Source organism: Corvus cornix, chromosome 6 (assembly GCF_000738735.6).
Source record: "Corvus cornix cornix isolate S_Up_H32 chromosome 6, ASM73873v5, whole genome shotgun sequence".
In the NCBI taxonomy this organism is placed as follows: domain Eukaryota; kingdom Metazoa; phylum Chordata; class Aves; order Passeriformes; family Corvidae; genus Corvus; species Corvus cornix.
In genome coordinates, this window is record NC_046336.1 from 3,550,139 (window position 1) to 3,572,189 (window position 22,051).

The 22,051-nt window shown below is 44.9% G+C and overlaps 1 protein-coding gene across 1 annotated transcript; it reads left to right on the top strand.

The window, feature by feature from the left end:
* Positions 1 to 417: 417 nt before the first annotated feature.
* Positions 418 to 11,531, top strand: OAT (ornithine aminotransferase). The gene is made up of 10 exons (XM_039554115.1): positions 418 to 544; positions 4,062 to 4,288; positions 4,777 to 5,001; positions 5,128 to 5,223; positions 6,174 to 6,301; positions 7,588 to 7,710; positions 8,393 to 8,521; positions 9,196 to 9,309; positions 10,088 to 10,232; positions 11,139 to 11,531. The coding sequence occupies exons 2-10, from the start codon at positions 4,090 to 4,092 to the stop codon at positions 11,297 to 11,299; spliced, it is 1,320 nt and encodes a 439-aa protein (XP_039410049.1). The 5' UTR covers positions 418 to 544; positions 4,062 to 4,089; the 3' UTR covers positions 11,300 to 11,531.
* Positions 11,532 to 22,051: the final 10,520 nt, after the last annotated feature.

The window sequence follows — 22,051 nt, forward strand, 5'->3', positions numbered from 1 at the left end:
AGTGACTTCCCCGAGGTGCGGCTGAGCGGTGACAGCGGCGGGAGGGCGATGGGGTGGAGCGGGGGGGGGTTCATCCCGCCGGGGTGTGTGGGGGTTCTGTGACCGCAAAGATTGCTGCTTAGACTAATTCGGCAGAGGGGAGCGGAGCCCCGGTCTGAGGGACGGAGCAGCCGGTGTGAGCGATGGGGGAAGGCGGTGAAAGACCGAGCGCCGGGATGAACCCGTCCAAAGGCCGCAGCCCTCGCTCTGAGGGCCGGGGGAGCGGCGGGCGGGGCCCGCGGGCGCCGCCCCTGAGGGACGCGGACGGGCAGGGCCCTGGCTCGCGCGCGCCCGCCAATGGGGAGCCCTCGCGCCAAGGGGCGGTGCCGCCGCGCGGGGGCGGTGGCTGCCAATCAGCCGCGAGAGCCAATCGCAGCCGCGATTCCTGCGCCGTCAGGCGGGCGGGGGCGGGGCGAGGAGCGGTGACAGTGGCCCGCGGCCGCATCCGCCTCTTATCCGCGGGCCCCGGCAGCGGCAGCACCTCCGGCACCTCCAGCAGCACCAGGTACGGCCCGTCCCGCCCTCGGGGGCCATTCCTGCTTCTCGCTGGGCCATCGTGCCCTGCTTCTGTCCCGCGGCCGGGGAGGCTGTAGCCGGCCCCGTCGGCAAGGCCTCGGGAATGCTGTCGCTGTGCGGGGGGCGGGGGAGGTGACAGCCCGTCCCTCCTCTGTGCCTGTGTCAGCCCCGCTTCGCGATGCCACATCCTTGCCTCTGCAGTGTCTTTGGCCGTCGCCTTGGTGGGGGGATGGCGGGGGGGATCTGGTATTTGACCCCTGGGTTTATTGCTTTTCCTTGGTTTTTTTCTTGTTTTCTGGAGAAGAGAAGGCTCACAGGGGACCTTTTCCCACTCTACAACTCCCTGAAAGGAGGCTGTAGCCAGGTAGGGATTGGGCTCTGCTCCCAGGTAACAAAGACAGGGCGAGAGGAAACGGCCTCAAGCTGTGCCAGAGGAGGTTCAGGTTGGACATTAGGAGGAATTTCTTCACAGAAAGGGTGATTTGACTTTGGAACGGGCTGCCCATGGAGTCCCCATCCGTGGAGCTGTCCAAGGAAGGACTGGACGTGGCACTCAGGGCTCTGGGCTGGTGACAAGGTGGGCATCGGGTACAGCTCGGACTCGATGATAGCAGAGGTCTTTTCGAACCTCAGTGGTTCTGGGACTCTGCAACTCTTGTCTGCCAGCCTGGGCCCTAAGCTGTTGTGCTGTGGTGCTGGTCTGCAGAGGTAGCTTGGCCTGTCCACGCTGATGTCCCCCCTGCTTCTCCCCTCGAGCGTTCACTCCTTCGATTCAGCTGGTAAAGGCTGCACTGCGATTCTCTGCTCTATCCACATGAACCTGAGTGTTTTCATGTGTTTGACAATATCCCCCATTTACCTTGGGGTGTTTTTCAGTGTCAGATACATACTATTCAAGTTACTTGTGCAGTCTGCAGGCTTCTGTCTGGATAATCTTGCTCAACAGCTGAGCAGAGCTGTTCAAGTGTTTTATAGCTGTGTTTTGAGTGGTTTTTCTGTTCTGATGCAAGACCTCTTCCAGTTGCTGTAATTCCCTGGCTTCTGATTCCAGTACTGCCTGCTGCAGTGCACGTTCATATTTCTCTTCCTCACAGTTGGTAATGAGTTTGATTTTATTTCATTTTGTTTGCTTGGGGTTTTTTCCTTATTGTGCCCCTCCCCTTTCTGAAATTTCTGCTCACCTTGTCTTGCTGATCATCAAACCCAAATTTTCCCCCTTCTTTTAACTCCAGATTAATCTGTAATTCTCAACTTTACTCAGCTCTTCTCCATGTAGTCTTCCACACCTTGGCTAAAGTGATGTGGCCTCACTAGCACAGTTTGCAGGACAATTCCCTTAGGGGAGGAAAAAGCCCTTTTAAAAAAATCTGATTAATATTTTCCAACCTGAAAGAAGTAAAACAATAACCTCAAACTGGGGATCTGTGATTCTTCATGCAGAAAGGTACAGGGCAGATGAGAGTTTAACTTCTTTGTACCTTTCATTTCAGGAATGTCTGGAAAATCTCCAAAATATAGAAGCTTGTGATAGGATTACCTGCTCTGGTCTGCCAGGGGCCAGGATGTCACAGACCAATTACATTTTAGGAGTTAAGCAGGTTGAAATATTGAGTGGTCAGATTTATTTTTTTTCTTGCACAGAGAATTATTTGGTTTTTTGTTTGCGAAATCCTTGAATAACAATCTTGAAAAGTGCTAACACAGAGGGCTAATCTTTAACAGCTGGAAACATGCCCAGAGCTGTGCAGCATTCATCTCTTGCTGTAATAGAGAATATTGACTCTTCTTTGGATTTTGGTATACAGAGAAAACAGTCTTTTGGCTTTGGTTAGAAGAGAGGAGCAGCAAAGTAATTCCTGAGGAATCTGCTGAAAGAAATGCCTCTCTGTTCAAGGCAACACCTTCAGGGTGCAGATCTTTTCCAAAGTAAAGTAGGGATAAATCCATGACTTAATACTTCTGTCTCAGCAAGCAGCCTTGTGTAAGCCTTGCATCCTCCTGTTGGTATTTCATAGCTATCTTTTGGTTAGGTTTTGCAATCTGCTTTTGTTAGGTGGTATAGCAGTGTCCAGGCTGCTCAGCTCTTCAGTTTGCTGTGGAGTGTGTTACAGAGGAGGCTGCATTTGATAAGCAGAGTACTTGTGATCTGTGATCCTCCTCTGGGGATCAAACTGTCTGCCAGTTTGTAAGTGTCATGTTCTGTGAGACCAGAAAGCTGAGCTTTGAGAACTCTTGGCTCTCTGCTGTTCCCTGCTGTGAGAGGAGCTTCCTCAAACAGCTTTTAAAGTGCCAACTCACTTCCCCTTCTCTGGGATGTGTCTTTATATTGACTGAGGTGCAGGCATGGAGAAGAAATCAAAGTGCATTTGCCCCATGACTACCCTCAGGTTATCCCTAGATGGTGACAATACAAGGTTATGTATTCAGGGGGAATTGCTGGGAAAATACAGAGTGCTCTAATGATCATTAATATCTGACACACTCTTACTTTCCATCTATTTTTTGATCGTAGAATCCCAGAATGGTTGGGGCTGGAAGGGACCTTAAAGCTCATCCAGTCCCACCCTTGCCATGGGCAGGGACACCTCCCACTGTCCCAGGCTGCTCCAAGCCCTGTCCAGCCTGGCTCTGGGCACTTCCAGGGATCCAGGGGCAGCCACAGCTTCTCTGGGCACCCTGTGCCAGGGCCTCAGCACCCTCACAGGGGAGAATTTCTTCCCAATATCCCATCCACCCCTGCCCTGTGTCAGTGTGAATCCATTCCCCCTTGTCCTGTCCCTCTACCCCTTGTCCAAATTCCCTCTCCAGCTCTCCTGGAGCCCCTTTAGGCACTGGAAGGGGCTTTGAGGTCTCCCTGGAGCCTCCTCTTTTCCAGGCCGAACAGAATGTTGGTCTTAAAAATGGTACCATCAGCGAGTGCTTAGGGGTAGGTGGCAACATTTACAATCCAGAATACAATTTATAAGTCACAAATTTTGCTTCTTAAAGCAGAGATCAGTTAAAACTAATCTTTTCATCAAATTTGTTAATAGTGTCAGCTAAATGTGATTTTTGTTGGGTGCTTCTTCTCAGTGTTGTATTATTTGCTTTCTGATTTTGTGACATGATTTGTCTGATGGCAATCTGGTAGAAAATGGACATTTCAATAGAACAAGAAGTTTGATGAACTTAACTTTCTTACTGTAGTTTATGTAAGTACCTTGGAATTTAGGGCGCAGCGAAAAAGGGACACTTGCAGGAAAAATGATGTAACTGATTCATAGACTTGCTGAGTCACACAGTTTAGTTTTCTTTTTCTTTCTGTAAGTGTACTTTAGAATAGAAAAAACAACTTGTTTGAAGTTAATTCCCCTTTAATTTATACTTCATATAAGCTTTTTGGCTGAATTTCAAAATAGTTGAGGAACCTGGAATCCTGGCAGTAAAACCACTTCAATCGTGTCAGACATTGCTTCTGAAGTGTTCTTAGTGCTAATTATTAACTCTCTTTATTTTTTTCCCTCCAGATCTGTATCAGAATTCCTGAAGTTCATCATGCTTTCCAAGCTAACCCGCTCCCAGAACCTTGCTGTTCTCTGCCGAGGCCTTCATTCCTCGCTGAGCTCTGCCACCTCAGTTGCTCCTAAAAAAACCATTCAGGGACCTCCCTCGTCTGATTTCATCTTTGAGCGTGAGGCGAAATATGGTGCCCACAACTATCACCCACTGCCTGTTGCTCTGGAAAGAGGAAAAGGTATTTTATTTAGGTTTTTCCTGGAGATTGTAGGTGGGGTGTGTCTGTGTAAGTGTAATGAGATCATGGCAGAATGGTTTTGACCTGATTGATTTCTAAACATTTTTTTTTTGTGGTAGGATTGAGATCATTGATGAAACAAAGACAGCTAATTGTTGATTAGAGAGCAGAATCATTATGCATAAGGGCACCTGAAAAACTTGTGGTGTCTCTAAAATGATTTATCTAAACAGAGGTCTAAGTCTTGATAATCTTCAGAATAACTCAGCAAGAAAAATTTCAAGCAACTTAATTTCGTCTGTTACCTTCTATGGAGAGTTTTAATGTGAACATGAAAAGGTGCATTGGAACATATCTTAAGTCCTTGTGGGCTGTTCATGTATTGCCACTTAATTTAAATTTACTCTCGTCTTTGATTATGTTTAAGGAGCCTTTTTTGTCCTGTGTCATCTTTATTCTGTGTGCTGACCACAGGTTTGTTTTCCCAGGTGTTTACGTGTGGGATGTTGAAGGCAGAAAGTATTTTGACTTTCTAAGTGCTTACAGTGCAGTCAACCAAGGCCACTGTCACCCAAAGATTGTGGATGCTCTGAAAGCCCAGTCTGAAAAACTGGCCCTGACATCCAGGGCATTCTACAACGATGTCCTTGGGGAATATGAGGAGCTTGTCACCAAAATGTTCAATTATAACAAAGTTCTTCCAATGAACACAGGTAAAGAAATATTTTATTTCCATTTTAGTTCTTGTTTCTGAAATTCAATGGTTGTGTAACATTTTCTGCTGCATTGATGGCTTGTTCCACGTGCAAGAGTGATAATGGTGCTGCTTTATGTTTTAGGAGTGGAAGCTGGAGAAACTGCCTGTAAACTGGCTCGGAAATGGGCCTACACTGTGAAAGGAATTCCAAAATACAAAGCTAAAATCATTTTTGCAGGTATGTAGAGTGTGTGTTATGAATTGAGGTCTTGAGGATCTGGACACTGGATTGTTGGGAGGCAGCCTGAAGTCACACGGAAAGCACATCCAGTCCTCCATGCTCTTTTAATCACTTAAAGTGCAGTACTTTTAACTCCTGACTGGCTCCTTACAGAACTTTTTTGTAGATTAATTCCTCAAACCTCGGCCACACTTCTTCTAGATTGTGCAATAGGGTTAAGCTGCTGTCTTGGCTTCACCTGCCAGGGCTTTTGTTCTGCATTCTCCAGGTCTTCCAGAAATTGGCATTAACATTGGAGTCTTGATATAATGAAAGTAAAAGCAATGTTGCTAAAGTAAATATTGGACCCTGATTCTCTGTTGGGATATTTCCTTCGTTTACCTGCCTGCCCTGCTTGGCTCTGTAACAGGGAGAAGTTACCTGCTCCTGAAGAGACTGTTGGGATTTGTTAAATAGAAAAATTTTAAAAACCTATATACAATTAAAAAAAAAATCTTATATTTAGTATTTTTTGGTTATAGATAAAGCAGTTTTGTGAATGCTAATTTTGTTTAATGGTTCTGTATTTTATAAAATCTTCCAGAAGAAAGCTTACTATTTAAATACTTTTTCCCCCTACATTTTATAAGTAATAATTGCATTAAAGCTGAACATTATCATTAAAATGATGTTATCTGATTTTTTTTCGATTTTTCAGACTACTAACAAAACTAAAGGAAATTATTTTGTATAATTGTCAGGTCTTAGAGTATAATTTTCTTTTGTCTTTTGATATAGCAACAGAGTGTATTTATGTCATCAATACAAAATACTAACAATTAAGAGAAGGATGCTGATACGTTGTTAGATAACTCTTAAAATGCATCACCAAATGGGACGTGTAATGTCCTTTAAAGTGTTCTGGCTCTTGGTCAGTTTTGTAACAATTTCTCCTTTTTTTTTTCCAGCTGGCAACTTCTGGGGCAGGACAATGTCTGCCATCTCCAGTTCTACTGACCCATCCAGCTACGATGGGTTTGGACCCTTCATGCCAGGGTTTGAACTGATCCCATACAATGATCTACCAGCTCTTGAGGTATTTGACAACTTCTTGTTCTCTTGTAAGAAGTCATTTTGCAATGTCTTTTTGCTAAGTAGCAAGGAAAATCAGAAGTTTATACTTTGAAACCCTTGCTTTGACGTTAAGGTATCTGTGAGTAGACATATACAAGGAATGTGTTTGTTATAATTATGAACTGGAATGTGGGTAAATTCTGCTTTGGTTTTGATTTTCAGTTTTGCTTTAGGACATGAGAGGAAAACCACATGATCTGTTTAATTTCCTAGCAGCCTGGTCTAGTGGAAATGCCCCTGCCCATGGCAAGAAGTGGGATGGGATGAGCTTTAAGGTCCCTTCCCACCCAGACCATCCTGTGATTCTATGACTAGAATTCACTGCAGTTGCAAATACTTATTTTCAGTTTCACAGCATCCTTAAAACCATGCCAGGCTGCTGTTTCACGAGCTCCTGAAATGCCACTGATTCTGTATTTCCCTGTGTTCTCTGAGATTAATCCTGTCAAGCTGTTGGGGGTGGGGGGGTGACCTTGATTAGGTACATCATTTCTGTGGGTAAAAACCTCTGTACCTGTTGGGTCTGCTTCATACAAGTGAGTGGGTTTTGGATATTGAGAGATTATAGAACAGAGCTGCTTTTCTCCTTGGAGTTGGGTTAGGGGAAGCAAAGGTCTCTCAGTGGGTTATAGCTGCAGTGTGGAAAAGCTTGTTCAGGTTTGAACCTACATCAGGCTTCCCATGGTGAAAGGCCTGCAAGTATTTAATGCCTTCATTGGAGCTGGAATTCTGCTCATGGGCAATGCTGAGAAAAGCTGCAGTAAATTCATGCTGGGAATCATTAAATCTCTTGTGCCTCGTGGACTTCTAAACCTTTTTGAACTTGGTAGTACAGGAATGTACCTGTGGACTTTGCTTTAAGGTAAAATTGTTCTAGAGGGGCTCCATTCTTTTTTTGCTTAAGGAAAGACTTGAGCAATTGTTTGTCTTGTATGGGGTAATACGAAACTGAGGGTATTTCTGAGGTGATTTATGAACTGATCTGATAAACTGCTTGTCTGGGTTTGCAGTCTGCAAGGTTTGTACCTTCCCAAGCAAGCACAGCAGCTGATTTTACACTGCAGTCAGTGACACAGTGTTAGAACTGAAGTGGCACTCGGGGAGAGCTGCCTGACAGGAATGCTCTTCTCTTCCTTTGAGGAAGAACACCAGGGCTAGAATCAGGTTCTGCTATATGTATTTTCTATATTTGACCTGAGTAAAAGCTTTTTCTTCCTCTCTTTCCTCTCCCTACGTCCAATGTTGCAGCGGGCCCTTCAAGACCCCAACGTGGCAGCTTTCATGGTGGAGCCAATTCAAGGGGAAGCAGGAGTGATTGTTCCTGACAAAGGCTATCTCACAGGAGTGAGGGAGCTCTGCACAAAACACAATGTGAGGAATTCACTGTAACATTAAATGTTTAACATTACACACTGTGTTTACTGGTGTACCTTACAAGGTCACCCTTCTATACAAGGTATAGAACTTTATATGCTATTTAATAATTTGCCTTTCTTTCAGTGGAATAATGCAGGGATACTTCTTGTGTTTCCTCACTAAAAAGTACTTCTTAGCAGTGCACCATTTTTCACTATTTTTTACTATTGTCATCGATTTAAGTTTCTAATGAATGTTCTTCAACTGCATTTATTTTAGGTTAATTTGACTTTTAATTTCTTTTCCACATTATAAGTTCCTTGGGTCCAAAGCCAATTACCAGGGCTATCCAGGACCTTTGTTGCTGAAGTGCATAACTGCTACCAAGAACCAGTAACAATAATGGGTCATATAATGAAACACTGAAAAAAATGGTTATCAGTGATCTCTGATTTAAAAATCAGTGATCTCTGTTCCAACAGAACTCAGATTCTTAATTTGTAAATGCTACTCATAAATCTTTTCATACCTTCAGAGGAAGACACTGACATATTATTAATAAAATTGTCTTCATTATTGCTGTGATACCTCAAAAAAATAATTGTATTGTTGGAACTGGGTTAGGAGTGAAAGGAATTCTCTGTTCTGTTTGGATTTTATTTCGTTTTTTAGAAGATTTTTCTTCTTCTCTTTAAAGGTTCTGTTTATTGCTGATGAAATACAAACTGGTTTAGCCAGAACAGGGAAAATGCTGGCTGTTGACCATGAAAATGTGAGACCTGACATAATTCTTCTTGGAAAGGCCCTTTCTGGTGGCTTATACCCTGTGAGTACCAAAGAAATACTAATAATTTAAAATAATACCAAATGACTCAAACATTTGTTGAATAATGGTTTGGGTTTTTTTTAGTCATTAACACTGAAAACGTGCCAGTTGGAAGAACAATAAATCTGATGTTTGTTGTACTTAGAAATTGTTGTTTGCAAGATTAGCTATGATTTATGACCAGACAGTCCAGCCTGTGAGAGAGACATAATAAAATAATGGAATACCTGATACTACCTTCATAGCTGAACAAGTGGCATTATTTCATTTGTTTGGCATGCCTGCATGGCTGATTTTATCCTCTTGGAGTGACTTAAATTCCTGCTGATTAGGCTGGAAATTACAATGCCTTGAACTATTTTGGCCAACTGAAGGGATTTCTGAGTTGTTAAAGCAAGTATTGAAGCTTAAACTCTTGAAATAATATTCAGTTTGGAGAAATGCCCCTCAGCTGTGGTTAAAAGTTGTATTACCACTATAACTAAGTGTATTTAAGGGATTAATTATGGGATTGTCAGATCTGCTATTCCCTGTATACAGACCTGGGAATGTAAATGTAATTTATCACCATAGGCTGAAAATGATCCTTTCCTGAGTTCTGAGGGAAAGTTTGCTTCAGAGATATTAAAGTTTACTGTTCTAAATATGTGAATTTGCTGACCTTCCCATTTTAGGTCTCAGCAGTGCTGTGTGACGATGAAGTTATGCTGACCATTAAACCTGGTGAACACGGATCCACATACGGCGGAAATCCATTAGCTTGCCGTGTGGCAATGGCAGCTCTGGAGGTTTGTGTGTGGGGATAAAGATCTGGAATCCAAATTAAAAAGGGAGTCATGATCTTTGCTGAAATAAATAGTATTATTTTTCATGCGACGAGTAGAAATCTAGCTTTAAATAAGAATGGAAAACTGGTAGCGATTATCTATAGATCATAAAATAGATTCTAAATTTTTTTATTGGAAATGTGTCTCAATTCCTATGTTCTTATGGTCTTAATGTCTTAAATATCAAAATAAAATTTATCTAGGGGAAGTTTCAAGGCAATTATGTAAGTTTGGTCAAATACCTTCACTAATTTCATGAAGACATTTTGAAATTGGGTTATTTTACTGTATCAGCAGAAGCTGCTGGTCTGTAAGCTTGAGAACAGGTATGGATCTCAAACAGAAACTAAAATGTCCTGTCCAGAAGGTGCAATTCAATTATTTTGTACTTGCTTAATTGACTACATTGATGCAGGTCACACAGAAAACCTCATCACTACCCAATACACAGACTTGGAAAGACTAAGAGACTTCAGAGGTTTACTGTTTAGTTGTAAATAACAGCAAACAAAGAGCAGTCAATTTAGAATAAAATTTCAAAGAGATTATTGTTTCTTGTAAACATGAATGAGTAAAGGCTCAATACCAACCTGCTGGGACATGCAGCCTGTGCAGGGACATTGTGGCTGCAACAGCTTTTGTGTCTCAGCAGGTTCAGTGTCATTATCCACCCCTTCCCCATGGAATGTAAAATAAATGCAGTGCCCTTCAACTGACTGTAGATCTGACTTCTCTTTAGGTAATTGAAGAGGAAAATCTAGCCAAAAATGCAGAAATAATGGGTAATCTGCTAAGAAACGAGCTCATGAAGACTCCCTCTAATATTGTAACTGCTGTAAGAGGAAAAGGGCTCTTAAATGCAATCGTAATTCGGGAAACCAAAGGTGAGGAAATAAAATCAACTGCACAATCACAGCATGGAAAAGTATTTTTCAACTTAAATTGCAGGTGGGGGATGGCATATAGACACGATGTTTATGTTCAGGTCATGGTTATAGTACTGCAGTACCCACTGAAAACTGATTTAAGTTACTGTGTGCCATTAAAAATATGAGGGGTTTTAACTAAGAAAGGCTGAACAATCGTTTTTAAATTATTGAACTCTTTTATGATTTGATAATGCTGAAACCTGATGGTTAATCTGCCTCCCAACAAATACCTTTGTCTCTCCTCATTGGAAAAAACTGTCCACATCTGGAACACCAGTTCCTGACAGATTATGGGAGCATTGGCTGAGATTAGTTGTCTCCAGAAGAGTTAGAAGAGAACAATGAATACAGGAGAGTACAAAGAAGAAAAAAGTTAATGTTAGCAAGTTTCTAGGGATTAACACCTTGAATTATATCAGAAATCTGAGTATCAAGGTACTTGATCAAGGGATAAAGTGGTGCAGGAAGATGGTGTCATTTTCCAAGATGATGTGCTGAAATCCAGGTTACATAAACATGACCTTGTCTGAAGTCCTGTCCACATGTCTGCTTACATCCTCTTTGCATGGTTCCCCTTTTGAGATCTATTTTGAAGTCTAGCTGAGTGCTAGACAAGCACTGAGCTGTGAAGGAGCAGAACTCTGTGTGCTGAGGCAAACCTGTGAGGCAAAGGGCAGCTTTGGAGCAGTGTCACTCAGTGCGGATTCCAGGGAGCTGAGTGACCTCTCCCTTTGTGAACACCCTGCATCATGTCTCTGCCAGCTGGCAAACAGCACCACGTGCTGCAGGTGTGACACCTCTTCTGCTGTGCTGGAAATGTCCTCAAAGTGCTGTTGTTGTTTTCCCTCCCTCCCGTTGCAGACTATGATGCCTGGAAGGTGTGTCTGCGGCTCCGCGATAACGGGCTCCTGGCCAAGCCCACGCACGGCGACATCATCCGCCTGGCTCCACCACTTGTGATCAAGGAGGATGAAATCAGAGAGTCCATTGAAATCATTCACAAGACCATCCTGTCTTTCTGAAAACATGGCTCTTACAGTCTGGCTGCTGACTGCTCCAAGGGGGTGTGTTGAAATGTGTATGATGAAGGCCTGCTCTTGAAGCAAGCATCTCTCATTCCTTTTATCTAAGAGGACTTGACTATTAAAACATAGCTGTATCTTTAAATTATAACGGCTCTGTAGAAAATACAGAATGATTTTGAAGACTTTCCAGTCTTGGAATACTTGGAAATAAAGTTCTGTACTTACTGAACAGCTAAGTCAGAATATTTGAGGGGAGATACCTATAGAAATCTGCTTAATTGTTTTAAGTGTTGGTCAAAGTTTAAAGTGTGATTTATATATATATATTAGGTTGCCTTGCACTCTCATATCACTCTCCAAAACATGGCATTTGGCAATTTTTGCCCCTCAGCAAGATGTCTGTAGGATGGAAGCACTTATCATGGCGGGTGAATTTGTGTTTTTCACGTGCAGCTTGAAAAAAATTTTAATACTGAAGGTTTGACAAACTGGGTGTTATGCTGGTGAACTCAAGAAGCATCGAGCTGTGTTCTGTGTGTACAATATTTTGATTGTATGAAAAGAGATGCTGTTTTCAAGTGTGGCCTCAGTGTTTGGCTTTGCAATCCTGTAAAACAGATCTGAGCATATAGATCTGTTTTTACTGTTACAAAACTTTCTATCATCTGGATGTTTATATTAAAACATGCTTTGCATTATAAAAAAGTATGTTCATGTGCAATGGAAATACTCTGAGTCTTCAAAAAGAGCAAACCTCACAGAAACTTGAAGTTCTTTATTTTTCTTAGCTGGTTTTAGCTGAACTAAACCCTGATTAATCACACAGTGCAAAATGTTCCCTTTGCTGAGCATAGGGGTTAAATACAGTCACATGCTCATACTGTGAAGTGGTAAACAATCCTTTGGGATTTGGAAGGCACCTTAGTTCATGAAGTGACCCAGTGTGCTGGTTGGGGTGACAGAACATTTCCTCTTCCTTGCTTTGGGTGAGACAGGAAGATGTGTCACCTGTGGGTGAAGTAAGACTGATTCCCACTTGGAAAAGTCAGTCCTTATTGCAAGGACTAAGGGGTAATATGGCAGTGGGATTGTTATCCTTAGGGATAAGAGAAATGGCTGCGTGAGTCCTTACAAACGCCTGGATAACCTGCAGGAACCTATTGGGGTCTGGAGGAATGGGGGTGGCAGCCCTCAGGCACAGAGCCTGTAAGTGGATACCGGAGGAATGGGCGTGGGGAACTTGTTGCAGGGGGAATATGGGGTAGGCGGATCGGGAAGGCTGTGCCCGCCTGGCACCGCAGCCAATGGGGAAAGGAGGAGGGCACTTGGGGTCGGAGTTTGGAATAAAAGGAAGCTGCGTCCTTGGAACACTCCAGAAACTCCATCGGGGGTGACAGGGCGATATCTCTTTCCATTCGAATAGAATTGATTTCTGCAGGGGCTCTCCTGTTTCCCTTGTGGACACTGGCCTTTGGCAAAGTGATTTTCCTCACATTAGGAATAAGGGAAAAAAATGCAGGAAGGTGTTGCCGAAGAAGTTTGACATCTTTGAAAGCTGTAGTTGTGTAACCTGATGGGAAGGAGGGAAATACCTGAGAGCAATCACAGGGTAAACAGCACTTGCTGGGGTCCTTTCAGAGACTGAAAAGGTAAACCCCCAAAACTCCTGGCAGCACAGAAGTTTACTTTCCTAGGGTAATGGGGCTGGCAAGGATGAAGGACATGCTCAGGTCTGTTCTCTGCCACAGCTTTGTCACTGCTTAATCGCCGAAAAGGACTGGAGAGCAGAAGATTCCAGTCTGTTTTACTGCTTCCCTGTCCTCGCTGTTAACAAGTTTCCTGCCACGTGTGTGTCGTGTTGCCACTGTAGTGCTTCTCAGGCCACAGAGAACAGGTTATTTTCCTTCTGTGCAACAGCCCTTTACATACCTAAAGTTTGTGGTTGTTCTTGTTCCAGTCCTTACTCCTTTTCTGATTAAAGTTCTTTTTTTTTTCCCTGAGAGGTGGTATTTTCTAGAGCCCTTGCTGTTCTGCACTTCGCTGCTGCCCTGTGCCCTCACTAATGCTGGGAACAGCCAGAGAAGTTCACGTGGTTTGGGTGCCGTCCTGTAGTTAATGCCCAGTATTGTGGAGGGGTTTTTTGTGCAAACTGTTTTGAAGAATAGCTTTGAAGCTGTTCCCCCTGTTTTTTATTTGTTGAATAAACAAGAAGTGCATATAACAGTCTGTGGTTTGGTCTACTGATTCTGCGTTCTCTGAGATTATTTCTCTGGCTGCTGATGATCGGTTTGAGCTCAGATCTTACCCTACCCACTTTTTGGTTGCAGATTTAATAGGCCAAGACTTTTCAGAACTTGAGAATCTTTCTCGTTCTCTAGCACACCACTGCTGAATCTGAGCTTTTAATTTATCTTTTAGTTGCTTCATGAGTCCAATTTTTTTGGTAAGCTTATGAATATCAGAGTGTGTATAGCTTTTCCCAAGACGAGTCATCCTAAATTGCCCTTATTTAATGATGGGGTAATGGAGTTTTCTGTTTCAATTTGAAAGCTCTCTGGCTCTCTTAACTAAGCAAGGACCAGGGTGTGTGTCTGGAACCAGAGCTAGAGCAGACAGAGGGTTTTTATTGTTTAGTTTATTACAGTTCAATGCCAGAACAAGTACAAAATTACATGTATTACTTCAGAAGTGAAGACAGATAGCCGGGACTTCTCTTCCCAGATGCAGAGGCTGTCACCAGCTAACCTCCACTTGAGAAACAATAAAAACCGTGTTGGCAGCAGTCTGTGAGTTAGGAGGAGGAGCTGGATGGCCAAAGGGAATGTGAAAGTGCCTCCTCTTCTTCTGTGACAAAATGATAGGGTATCAGAAAGCTCATCTGCCTTTGGAATGTTGTGTCTGTTTTGGGGAGTTGCTTTATCATGGAAAGTGGTTTTTGTGTCTTCTGGCAGTGCTAAACTGGGATTTTGGCTAGTTGTCAGTGACACCGCTTAAACCTCTCAAACTCAAATATAGCTGCTTGTATAACTAATGTGCTTGTAAAACCTGTCTGTGCTTTTGTTGTCTGGGATCTTAATTAGCCTTAGAAAATTTCTTCAGGGCTTTTATTCCCAAAAAATGTAGACAACTAAAGTGCCTTTACCTGGGTGCCAGAAATCCAGTGCTCTGGGGTTTGTACTTGTTCCACTGATTGCTCAAGTGGAGGTAGCTCAGCCAAAGGCTGGTGCTGAGTAAAGTTTAATTTGAAGGAGGCCAAACTGAAAATAATCTACAAATTAGTGTAATACACATGCTGAAATGTGCAAAGAAAATACGTAAGACGTCTCATAAAATGAGTTTGGGTTTTGGATCATAACTTTGTAGGAGGTGAAGAAGTGAGAAGTGCAACCTCAGAGAATACCTTTCCTGTACCTTCCCAGTATGTTTTTTTTTAAGTTTGCATTAACTGGAGATGCAAGTGTGGAAATGGCATTACTTTTTGTTGCTGTAATTGAAAATATTTTTAAAATGGCACTTGAAAGAGCTCTGTATTGCCTATCCAGAGGGCTTAGGTTTCTTTAGCAAGACCTATACGGCAATAAAGCTTCTTAAAAGCACAAATACGTATCTGCAGAATGTTGCTGTGAGAATTTGGCTATAAAGGCTTAATCTGTCTCCATCATATCATTCACACATATTTTTTGTGAAGTAGCTTCTGATGTTTCTTTAAATCAGGTATATGAAATGCTTTTTAAATGAATAGTGACCCTGCCTTCAGTGCTGTGCAAACACATGGAGGTAATCCAAGCACCCCAGAGCCAAACCAGCCTTCCTGGGGCACCCAGGGCAGCCCTTGGCTTCACTGGGAGCTTTGTTTGTGGAAATAATGCCCAATTGTGCTGGCACCTGTGCACTTTGGCAAGGGAAAAGTGAGTGAGTTTTGGCGTGAAATCATTAAATATATATATTGGCATAAAAAGAAAAAATTACACTCTTTGTGGGTAAATGTAAACCAAGATTTCAGGGCACCGTGTGAAACACTAAGAGGCAAGAACCACACAGTGAACAGAGGGAGATGGGAAAACACTGAATGCAGGGATTCCTTTTTTTGCCCTTTCCTGCTGGCAATCTTAGGAACCATGCTTATGACATTGTCCTTGACCTGGGTTCTTTTCAGCTGCAAAAGCCATGAATTTGTGTCATCAAACAATATTTTCTAAACTTAAGTAATGTATTCTGGTAATTTTTAATAGGACCCATGTGCCTGGTAGTCATGACCGGGTAAAGAGCTGCACATCTTGAACCTGTTAAGAGTTTTCCACGATTAAGCAATCTGTTTTGTTTGTCTTTGAACAACAATGTTGGCGGATGAGTTAAGCAGAAAAGCAGGCCTTAGTTATTTCTTTGTTCTTTTCATTTTTTTTGTTTTGTTTTGTCTACAGCTGCTTCTTCATGTTTTCCACCCTTCTGGCAGCAGGTGGAGCCAGAAGCTCGGCTTTAAACTGAGAATTTACTGCTGGGTGGAGAGTTTTTGGAGTTCGGGAACTCCTGGGCACTTGCTTTTGGGCTTTACTAATACTGAGGTGTGACACAAGCTTCACTCTCAGCTCTGGGTGCTGTCTCAGCGCATAAGTTGTGCTGTGCACTCCTGTGGCTAATCTTGTGTAAGGGGGATAGTTAGGAGAATTCCTGTGCCTCTAGTGTGGCAAATGCCCAGCAATTCTGACTGATACGGACGTAGGGACAGCTGAGAGGGGAAAAAAAGAGGCTTTCCTTCTCACATCACCGAAGTAGAGCAAATGAGAAGGTGGAGGTTTGAGACAAAATTTTAAATAGGCCTTTAAACTTGTGAACTGCTTTCCCTGGGCCTCCCTGTCGTGCTTCCATCCTGAGTGAGAGGCTTAACCAGTTGGAGTTGCTGTATTTGTGCAGTAAAAAGAGGTGTTCTGCTGAACATTCCCTCAGCAGGAAAAGTAGGCACGGGAAAGAATATTACTGGCACTATGAAGCAATTAAAAATCCCTTGTAGTGCCCTGGTGGGAAGCTCACAAAGCTGCTGTGTTGAGCATCACTTTTAAGGGGTCTTGAGGGCCACCAAATGCTTGAATGTGGTAAGATTTCATGGAATTACTAAGGTTGGAAAAGACCTGTAAGATCATCAAGTCCAACCTTACTGCTTTGCCTGTCAAACATGGGGGAGCAGGAGGGAGTTACCGGGGCCCTTGCAGTCGGATTGCTCAGGGCTCGAGGGAGGGCAGCTGACTTAGGCCACGGGTTGGAATGCTCCTTTGTTTTTAATTTCCAGTTGAATTTGCTGTGCTTTTATTATCATCCTTATTGAATGTTATTGTGGTGCAGATAAGAGGTGACCATCAGGAATCCTCTTCAGTTGTTGTTTCCCTCGACACTTTCTGTCGCTCTGCTCAGGCTTGCTTGAAGAAATCTGAGCAGAGATTGTGCTGTCTGGAAAATCCCCAGGCTGTTATCGGCACTAGTCCAAACAAATATGGGTAGAAAGCAACTCCTACTCATTCTTGTATAAAATCCTATTAATCTGCTATAACTCAGGCTGCAGAGAAAGCCCCTCAAGAGTATTGACCGTTCGCACAATGCGCAAACCAAACAAAGGCCTGGACCTTGGATGAACTCACAGACCTTCCCCGGGTCTGACACATGGGAGACCTAATTCTCAAGCTAATACAGTCATTTGGAAGAGCTGTGAAATGAGAAAGGGCAGTAGTTACCCTGTAAACACTCCTGTTCCCTGTCTGCCATAGGTATGTCCAGCAGACACTGAGGCTGCCCTCCCTCAGATGAGCTGTGCTAGAGCCTAGTTCGGTGTACGGAATAAAACCATAGCTCAAATGGGCTGTCCTGGGAGGAATGACAGCGGTGTACATTCCATCTGGCTCTTGTTGGCAAGATGGCCAATGCCTGGTCAACGTGTTTGGAAGTTTTTGGCAGTTAGGGCTGTGCTGAAGAAGCTTGGCCTCACATGGATGTGGTGGGAGATTGCAAGTAATTTGCCATCAGAAATCATCCTAAAACCACTGAGGGAGAAGATGCACAGTAGTGCTTCCTTACATACACTTTTTTTGGGACAAGAACATCCATTTTCCAGTATCCGTTAATAGTTTTTCACCTTAACAACAATCAGATATCATTAAATATGAATTACTTGGAGTTTTGGAAGCATTTCTGAATAACGTGTGAAAAGAACAGGATCATTAATTTCCCCCCTGATGGAGGCAGGAAAGCTGAGGAAATCACAAAGCAGGTGAAAGCTTCAGTGATTATCCTGTGGTCCACACCTTCTTCCACCAGTGCTGTGGCAGCTCCTGCCTTCTCTGAGGATAAAAACTCTTCTTTTTGAATAGCCAGAGTAAGGTGAGTCTCACAGGGACTGGCCAGCTCTGTCATCAGAGGTGGCAGCAGCAGCAACTGTACAGATGCAGGAAAACCTCCCCCCCCACATTTTCACATACCGTATTTCAGTGGTTTAATACATGGACTTTGGTCAGGACTAAATATTTAGCAGAAAATTCCTAGTTGTATTGCATTATAGATGTGTAACTGTACAGACTGTCCTTTTGTGTGGGCAGCCTCGTTGGAGCGGGTGGTTTGAGAGGCATCCTTGATTTGGGGTTATGTCATTCGCAGGGACAGGAAGCCACTGGAGGAGTACCCAGTTCTGTTCCCACTTTGTCTTCAGAAAAAACCCCAAATACTGAGTTTTGGCTGCTTACTCTGGCCTAAGGAGTTGGGGCAGTGTTAACCAGTCAATGCACAGTTTCCCCATAGCAGTTCATGCTTCTTGAGCTGCTCTGGTGAGGGAAGGGAGTGGTGAGCTGTTGGGGTGGCTCAGCCCGCTCTTGGGCTGAGGCCATGGAATGCCAATCAAACCAGGGCCATCCACTGGGTGGATTTCCCCACCCAAGACAGTGAGTTGGAGCGCGGATCAGAGGATGTCACTGAAGTCTAGGTTGCCTCCCCTTGGGTGGTTCTGGGGTGCAAGTTACCGCCCTTGTTCTGGAAAGTTCTTCGCTGTTTGGTTGTTCATTGGTTCCCTGTTGTGACTCCCGCCTCCCTGTTTTCCGCATTGGTTCTGGTCAAATTGTATCCCCTTTGACTGTACCCCATTGGTTACTTCCCTTTTCCCCACCTTGTTCTGCCCCCCCCCTCCCATAAAAGGCTGTGCACGATTCCACTCGGGGCTTTTTTTGGTCCTTGGACCCTCCTGCTAATAAACTTGCTGGAACCTACACCAGAGCCCCTCTTGCCTTCTTTGCCTCCGGGCTGATGCAAGCCAAATCCAATGGCCACCTGAGGTGCCTCCTCCGAAGAGGAGCCAGCATGCGCGTCCACCTTGTGCCTTCTCCCACTGTGAAGTTATCCAGCGAGGACGCTGTGGAAGCTGATGCTGCGTCTCCTCTGCCCGAGGCCACACCGAGGCTCGTGCTAATGAACCTCAGGTTGCGTTAGTGAACAGTCCCACGTCACTCCTGGGGAGCTGGTGCTTGGGGAACTGCCATGACCTGTGAACAGTCACCCAGCTCCCTGCAGGACAGATGCCACTGCCCTCCTGCTGAGCACAGCACCTTCCCCTTGTACAGAACAAGGATAAACCACCTGCTTTTCTTCTGCCACCAGATTTGATGGACTAGAAGTTCTTGAGACATCAGTGAGTGTCTCTTACTCTCGGGGCGGGGGTGCCCTATGCTGCCTGGCATGACAGGACCACGGTTCCTCCTCTGAGCTCTAAGCAATGCCACAATGGAGCAATCCCCGAGTAAGTGACACCCGATGCCCATGAAGGGTTGCAAACTTGTACACACAGCAGAATATTGTAAGGGAAAAATCAAAAAGGACAGGGAAAATGAGGCTGTTGTATGAAAATAGTGGTGGACTTTGTGCCTCTGCATCAGGTTGACTGTGTTTTAGGGGAGGCTCCTGTGTGTGCATGGATCAGAGCCGTATAATTGCGACATTTTGTATTGTCTGGACTGCAGTAAATGCCAGGCAGTTGCTGTACAAACACAGAGCCATGGCCTTGCTGATACAGTCTTTGATCTCTCGCTCTCATCTACAGGAGCAGTTCCTTCACGTCAAGGGTAAAGGCAGTGTGAGAAAGAGACTGGTATTTGCATGCAGTGCAGTCTCAGCTAGGGAGCTGGGGTTGCAGTTCCCAGCTCTGAAGTTAACCTTGGACAGCACAAAAATGAAAACAAGATTAAAGCCAAGTGGGGTGGGTGTTCCTGTGCAGCCGTTGCGTGCAGAGCAGACCATACCTGCATCTTTAAAGACATCAGGTGACAACAGAGTGGCCTCTCCAAGCACAGCTGCTTCTTGCTAGCGAAGGAGCTAATGCAAGAATATAGTTTTGGAGGGCCTTGCTCTTTGTGGCCCTGTGGAGATGAATTGGAGTCATGTAATAGGGCTAAGGGCTGGTACCGCTATTCATGTCCAGAGATGGGACATGTAATGAGGCAACCTGGATGACCTTCATCCCTGGGAGGGAGAGCCCCTTGTGCTTTCAGACCTCTTATGGGGAGGGGGAGGCACCGTGGTGGGAGGCCAGGGAGTGCAGGGTGCTCAGACATGCATGGGGGTGGCTTTTTCCAAGCTGAAAGTCACTGCTTTGTAATTCACACAGCATAGGTTTGCGAAGGAACATTTTGGTTTAGTCTAGTCCTGTGCCCATGCTGTTCTTCAGCAGGCTGGTGGGTGGTCACATGCTAAACCAATACCAAGTAAAGTAAAACAAAACAAAAAAAAAAGGGCTAACAACTATGGTGGTATCTGGGACTTCCTTCCCCATGTGGCGCAACTTTCCTTGTCTCATTATGGTTGGGCCAGCTCTGCCTATGCAACCATACCATGCCCTGGTGTGCCTGGAACAGATGAGATCTCAATCCAGAAATGAAAGTAAAATTACTGAACAGAGGGAGAACAAGGCCTGGGGTGAAATCTAGCACTGTTAGAGAAGTACTGGTGCCCGCCTTGCCTGCCTCCTGAGAGAGTCCTGAGGGTCTCCCTTCTCTTGGAACAGCTAAAGTGTGGATCTTTGGAGAACGTGTTTTTGCAGTTTTGTAGAAACCTAGGATGTGCTCAATATTTATCTAAAGAACAAAGAAGTAATGAGGATGTGAAAATCTGGAATAGCTCAGTAAAAGGAAGCACAGGCCACTGAGGTTGCACGGAGTGATGAAGAAGCTTTGCAAAAACAGAAAGAAAGTGCTGGCAGTGCAGCAGGTCACAGAGCTCCCTCCAGCCCCACCTTCCAGGCTAGTGTTCTCTCCAGAACCTGGGAAGCATCAAAAAAAATGTACTTCCTTTGCCCAAAGGAGGTCTGGGCTGTCATCTCCCACTTCATTCCTTTCATGCCTTGATTCCTTGCTTTAATCAACCAGGTCTCAGAGTGACACTGTTGGGGCTGCCCGAGGCAGCACAGCATCCAGCTGCAGTCCTTGGCTTCAGCTGCAACAGGCAGAGGTTGGCTGCAGCAAGGAGGGAAAGCTGTCTCCTTTGCAAGGAGCGAGCCCCAAACAAAGGTGGTGTAAAAGTCTCAGCAGAGGCAAAGGATGGGACAGAGGGGTCTGTGTGTAGGTTCCAGCTGGTTTATTGCTGGCGGAAGATTCGGGGACAAAGACCAGGAAAAAGGGGAAAGCACAGCATTTTATATGGGGGTGGAACAAAGGGAAACAAGCGATGGGGATCGACTGAGGAGGAGGAGTGGATAACAGGGGAATAATCAATGGAGATCACTTAGGGGAGGGAATTACATGAGTAGACCAGTGGGGCATTGAAGAAAGCAGAACTTTCCAGAACTAATACATAAGCAGCTAGGGGAAATACATAAACATGAACTTACACATAAAACTGGGTGGAGAGCTCCTGAACCAATAAACTTAAAACACGTAAACTAAGAAGCACTAGGAACCTTGGATCTCGCCATAACAAAGGGTTGAGAATCAGACCTCAGTGTTCTGGAGGCCTGTTCACCAGTCCTCTCAGTGCTCTGCTGCCGTGGCCACTGCCACCTGAACTGCAACATCGGAGTACTCCTTATTTTCAAGATGTAACGCACGTCCTTTTATTCTTCATTAAGGCTAAACAAGCAAGATGTGGAAATGTTTCCACCAATGTTGTGACTTTGTGCAGATCTTGTTTTCAGAGCTTAGCTCTGAGAGCAGTAGCCCCAGCTTTCCCAGTGTGAGGATCCATGAGCCAGTGTGTGCCCAGGTGGCCAAGAAGGCCAATGTCAGCTGGCCTGTAGCAGCACCAGTGTGGGCAGCAGGAGCAGGGCAGTGCCCGTCCCACAGTCCCACAGTGCTGTGTGGAGTGCTGCGTGGGAGCTGCTGAACTGCATTGCAGCAGGTTTCTACAGAGGAGCATGGACATCCTGCAGCCTGCTGTCAAAACGCCACAGGATCGATGGTCTGCCAGCCATGAGTGCTGAGGACAGCAGGCCCAGCACTGCCGGCCAGGGGCTGCTGCAGGGCATTTTCCAGTCAAGGGCAGCTGCTGGTGGTGCCTTCAACAGGTCTTGAAATGGTGCTAACCCGAGGAAGACGTACAGGCCTGGTCAAGGCGTGCTGGGCACGGCAGAGGCTGTGGGTGCAGGCGGGCTCAGGAATGTGAACAGGCCACGGGAGCCGAGCGCTGCCCTGCAGGGACACTGACAGCTGCTGGTGAGGGCCAGCAAGGCCTGAAGGGCACGGCCGTGGTGCTGAGTGGCCAGGAGGGCCAGCCTGCAGAGGGGAGGGTGCT